This window comes from Odocoileus virginianus, chromosome 22 (genome assembly GCF_023699985.2).
Source record: "Odocoileus virginianus isolate 20LAN1187 ecotype Illinois chromosome 22, Ovbor_1.2, whole genome shotgun sequence".
NCBI classification, from domain to species: domain Eukaryota; kingdom Metazoa; phylum Chordata; class Mammalia; order Artiodactyla; family Cervidae; genus Odocoileus; species Odocoileus virginianus.
The window spans coordinates 2,202,700-2,208,180 of NC_069695.1; the positions used below are offsets into that span (position 1 = coordinate 2,202,700).

General features: G+C 62.3%; 1 protein-coding gene across 1 annotated transcript; it reads left to right on the plus strand.

Annotated features, from left to right (window-relative positions):
* The first annotated feature begins 576 nt into the window (after positions 1 to 576).
* Positions 577 to 5,136, plus strand: RAX (retina and anterior neural fold homeobox). Its single transcript, XM_070453038.1, has 3 exons — positions 577 to 865; positions 1,156 to 1,412; positions 4,214 to 5,136. Exons 1-3 carry the CDS (start codon positions 577 to 579, stop codon positions 4,718 to 4,720), a joined length of 1,053 nt encoding a protein of 350 aa, XP_070309139.1. The 3' UTR covers positions 4,721 to 5,136.
* The last annotated feature ends 345 nt before the right edge of the window (positions 5,137 to 5,481 follow it).

A 5,481-nucleotide genomic window follows, 5' to 3' on the forward strand; every position in this document is an offset into this window, starting at 1 on the left:
GGAGGAGGCTGAAGGAGGCAGCTGAGCCCCCGGGGGAGGTGGGACGGAGGGCGTCGGCCCCACGGGGGCAGGCCTGGGCGAAGCGGGCCCTCGGAGCCGGGCGCCCGGGCCCGTCAAACAGGCCACCGCGGGCCTCCAGCTTGTGGACGGTGGACGGAGAGAGGGGAGGGGGAAGGTTCCGAGCGCGCGCCGCCGGGGCTGGGGGGGCGAGGACCCTGAGGACGGACCGGGGAAGGACCCGCCCCGCTGCAGGGAGGGGCCAGGGCAGAGGACGGTGCGGGCGAGGGGAGGAGCCGGGGCGGGCGCGCTCCCTGCCTTAGCACCCCGAGTCCTGGCCACCCGCGGGCGGAGCTCCAACTCCAGCCGGGACCCAGGCCCCCTCGGACCCGGCGCTCACCCGCCTCTAGTGCACACAGGCGGGGCTGGCGGCGCTCGCAGCTCTTGGCCGCGGTTCGGTCCCCCTCGGGCTGGACGGCCGCCCCCGGGGGAGCCGACTTCGAGCCTCTGCTCGCCGTCTTCGGGGCCGGCGGCGAAGCCGAGAGCGCGGGCCGCGTCCTCCCGGCCCCGGCGCCCCCCATGCACCTGCCGGGCTGCGCCCCAGCCATGGCCGACGGCAGCTTCTCGCTCGCCGGCCACCTGCTCCGCAGCCCCGGCGGGAGCACCTCGCGGCTGCACAGCATCGAAGCCATCCTGGGATTTACCAAGGACGACGGGGTCCTCGGCTCCTTCCCAGAGGAGCGGGCCGCCCGGGGCACCAAGGAGCGAGATAGGAGGCTGGGCGCGCGGCCCGCCGGCCCCAAGGCGCCTGCCGGAGGCGCCGAACCGTCCCCGCCGCCCGCCCCGGCGCCAGCCCCGGAGTACGAAGGTGAGTGCACACCCCGGATGCCCCGAGACCCTCAGGGCTCCCAGACTCAGGAGCTCTGTGAGAAGAGGAGCGAGCCCCTGCCTTCGCTGTTATTAAAGCATCTGGGAGCGGGGCTGGGGGCTGTGTGCATAGCACGGGCTTCCCACCTGCTCTCTGGCAAAGCTTAGGGACCCCTCGCAGCTCTCACCTCCCTCCTCCTGGGGCCAGCTCGGAGCCCGTGTAGGTAGGCAGGGTGGCCCCCGGGTACCCCGAGCAAGTGTCTCTGACCTTCGGGGGTCTCCTCGTCCCAGCCCCCCGCCCCTACTGCCCCAAGGAGACCGGGGAGGCTCGGCCGAGCCCTGGGCTGCCTGGAGGAGCGTCCGCCCCCGGCGACTCGAAGCTGTCGGAGGAGGAGCAGCCCAAGAAGAAGCACCGGCGGAACCGCACGACCTTCACCACGTACCAGCTGCATGAGCTGGAGCGCGCCTTCGAGAAGTCGCACTACCCCGACGTGTACAGCCGCGAGGAGCTGGCGGGCAAGGTCAACTTACCCGAGGTCCGAGTCCAGGTAAAGCGCGCAGACGGGCCCGGGGAGGGCGGCTGGCTCGGGCTGCGGCCGGCGCTCCCTAGGACCCCCGGGCGGCCTCGCGTTTACAGCACTTTCCCCGTGGGCCCTCCTCGACTTGGCTCGCCCAGAGCCCCCCGGGAGCGTCACAGATTTCCCGTGCGCCCCGCGCACCGGCGCTTGGACGGTCTGTTCGAGTTCGTAGTAGCATCTCCCCTTTGGGGTCCCCTCCTTCTAAACCAAAGAGAGGAGTTGGGAATGGCTGATGAGATGGAGAGGCGACAGCATCCTAGACTGGGGAGGGGGCTCGGGGACGGGGCGGGGGGGGGGGGCGGTCAGGGAAACGCTGAGTGGAGAGGGAGTGTAGGAAGCGGCTCCAGTGTAACCGGATTGAGGCCCCAGATGCCTCCCTATTCGCTAACGGCGGGCACCTCCTTGGAAGCGAAAACCCTGTCTTCTTACGGGAGCCTGGCGCCTCGCAGTTGAAACTTTCGGAGGATTTGTTTAAGAAACTGACTTTTGCTTCTCTGGTGCACCTCCAGCCAAACTTCCCACTGCTGCGGAGGCCCTTTTCTTTTTTATTTAAAGGGGTTTTCGCTTTAATTAAGGCTGAATTATCTTTAATCCCTGATCATTAAAATATTTGAAAGCCTTAAATATTTGCTAGTCATCTGTGAAAAATCTGGGAGGATTTCCAAATTGGGAGAGGCCTGAAGGGGAGACATTGGGAACAAATTTCGCCGCATCTGTAAGGCCGAGGGGCTGAGATGGGACTTCTGTGAGTGTCTAATGAATTGGATTTCCAGGAAGGGAGGAAACTCAGACGTTTGGGGCTTTTAGCCTTGTCTTAAAAAGTAAAAGCAGACAGACTCTTGCTTTTGTCTTTTCTGCTTAATTAAAGGGGTTAAACTAATGGGTTAATGTCATGGTTTGAAAACATAGTTCCCCAATGTGACTTAGCACTATATGGGGCACGGACAGTTCCATTTCTCCTAATTCGGGGCAGAGGAGCTGCAGGGGTTTCGCTGAAGGGGTGGACAGGTCAGCACCTGCTTTACAGGGAGGGAGGGTGGGGTGGGGAGAAGGGAAGAAAACAAGTGAAAAATGAAGAAAAAGGACAGGGCAAAGCCCCCCAGTGCCTCTCTGGGATACAGGCCCAGCCCACTTGAAAGGCTGTCTTCACACCGCTGTCCCACCTTCCTTCTCCTTTACTTGTTCCTTCCCTTTGACTTGTTCGGGATGTTTGCTTCTTGTCTAAGATGTGTGCTTCTTGAGAAGTGTCTGGCTTCTCTGTATCACAGGGCGCACAGTGGCCCAGCATATGGTGTGTTCTTAGCACATGGCTATGATGTCATCAGATGGGGGGGGACTAGACAGGGTCCCCACTGTGTTGAGGGAGCAGAAGAGCAGACTACCCCAGGCTTTAGCCCTTGAACTCTGGATACTGGACCTAAAGCCTAGAGCCAATGTTTCAGGGGATGGAGTGGGATTTGGGGGGGGGGGGGGGGCAGTGGGATGTGCCAGTGCTTATTATATATCTAATGTTTCTGGGGAAATTCTGGCCTGAGATATAGATGAATCATTTACAGAAAGGGGCCCAGGGAATCTGCATTTTCTGTTCTTTCTCTCCCTCCCCCTCCCACCCCCTGAATCCCAGCCTTGCAGACAGTTGCCTTGCTCTACTCAGGTGTTGGGTGTTTTTTGTTTTCTCAGTTTTCCTAGGGAGTCCCTCTCCCTATTATTAACTCGCAGAACTGCTGTCTCCCTTTTGAGGTGTCAACTTTCCCCCAATTTTCCTTCATAAATTCAATGCTGAGGCCACCAGTTTGGCCAAAGTTCCTCCTAGATTCTGCACTAAACTAGACCAGTTCTCTGTGTTCTGTTTTGGGTGGGGGGGGTAACTCGGTAGTGAAGCCTTAATTATGCCCTCTCCTGTGCTTTTTATCAAATCAGAAGGGAAGTTTCAGCATTAAGAGACTTCACTCTTTAAAAAAAAGACTTCACTCTTGGCATGGATTCTCTAAAACAAAAAGAAAAACTTGAACTCATTGAATTCATCTTAGGTTCATGTCAAAACTAACCATACATAAAAGTAGACTATTAAACTTGAACTATTGTAATCCTCAAAAGCCACTTTTAAGAAACATCAGAAATGAGTCAGATATCAAGTAAAAATGAAAATCTTAGGAGAGCAGCAACATGCATATTTAAGTATGCCCGGGTTAAAAACATCAACGCAGTTCGTCCTGTCAGTTACCGTAACCAGGAACGGGGAGACAGGTCCATTTTAACAGCCAGTGTTGCCAGTTGGAGTACTTCGAGCCTTCGTTTATACCTCTGTTTATAACGGAGGCAGAGGTAGATAGGCCACTGTGAGCCGTGCCACGCGGGGAGGAAGCCGGGTCCAAAGCGAAGTGTCAGCATGGGGCGCCAGCCAGCAGTCGCAGAAATTTGGTGAGATCGGGTTTCCCAAGCCCCAGGGTCCGGTTCCGGGGTTAACTTCATCCGCCTCCCCCACCCCTCCTGTTTGGTGCCACGAGGTGGAAACTACCACAGCTAAGGGTGAGGTGAAACAAGGATAGGCTGGAACCATCACGGACGACCGTTTGGGACAGAGTCTCAGAGCGCGCGAGGGAGGAGGGTAGCCTTGGGCAGACGAGACAGAACAGACGGGCACCGCGGGTGTGCAGCAGGGGTCGGGGGATGAGAGGCGCAGGGAGAGCCGTGGAGCCCCGGCTTTCCTCGCGGGCGGGGAGTCCTGCGCCCTCCGCACCCCGACGGCGCTCTGCTGCTGCCTTCCGCAGGTGTGGTTCCAGAACCGACGCGCCAAGTGGCGGCGGCAGGAGAAGCTGGAGGTGTCGTCCATGAAGCTCCAGGACTCGCCCCTGCTCTCCTTCAGCCGCTCCCCGCCCGCCGCGGCCCTGGCGCCCCTCGGAGCGGGCCCGGCGGGCGGCGGCGGCGGGCCGGCGGGGGGCGCCCTGCCGCTCGAGTCGTGGCTCGGGCCGCCGCTCCCGGCCGGGGGCGCCACGGCGCTGCAGAGCCTACCGGGCTTTGGGCCGCCGGCGCAGAGCCTGCCCGCCAGCTACACACCGCCTCCGCCGCCGCCGCCCTTCCTGAACTCCCCGCCGCTCGGCCCCGGCCTGCAGCCCCTCGGGCCGCCGCCGCCGCCGCCCGCCTACCCGTGCGGGCCCGGCTTCGGGGACAAGTTCCCGCCGGACGAAGCGGACCCGCGCAACAGCAGCATCGCGGCGCTGCGCCTGAAGGCCAAGGAGCACATCCAGGCCATCGGGAAGCCATGGCAGGCCCTCTAGGGGCCCCAGGGACCCGGTCGGGCCAGACGCCGTCCCGGGAGCCGACCCCGAGCCGCAGGTGCACGCACCCCTTCTCCCTGGTACCCCGGGCTTGGCCCCTCCTGCCCAGCATCACCGGAAGATCCGGGTCCTGGTCGGGCTTCTGCTCCTGGCTCACCCCGGAGGGCTGACTCTAAGGCCAGTCGAGGGCCTCTGGCCACCCCCACGTCCCCACGGACCCCTGGCCTCGCTGCTGGACGGAGACAGGTGGCTACGTTGCCCCCACCCGGCGGGCTCCGGAGCCGCCAGGTTCAAGGAACGCAAAGCCTCTAACCTCAGCACCTCCAGGGCGGCGTGGCAACCCCGATAAAGAACGACTGGGAGGAAGGGGAGACGGAGAAAGTTTGAGGGGCTGTTTGTAATAAGTAGCTTCAAAGAATTGAGGGGGGCGGGGAGAATTAAAGATTGACCTGTTTTGGTTGACTCTGGTTCAGCGCTCTCAGGACTGCGGGGGCGCGGACGAAGCTTTGTGTATGAATGCGTGTTCGGGGGGGGGGGCAGGGGGGGGGCGTGCTCGGGGCGGGGGGGGGGGGCGTGTTCGGGGCCGGGGGGGGGGCGTGCTCGGGTGATGGATCCGGGGTTGCGGGAAAGCAGACAGCGGAGGAGGAGCCGGAACGCCCCCCGCCTCCCCGCCTCGCATCCTCAGGGACCCTGCTCAGGCGCCGGGACTCGCCCGCGTCCACGACCCCGCGGCGCCCTAGACCGGAGCGCCCCTCTCCTGG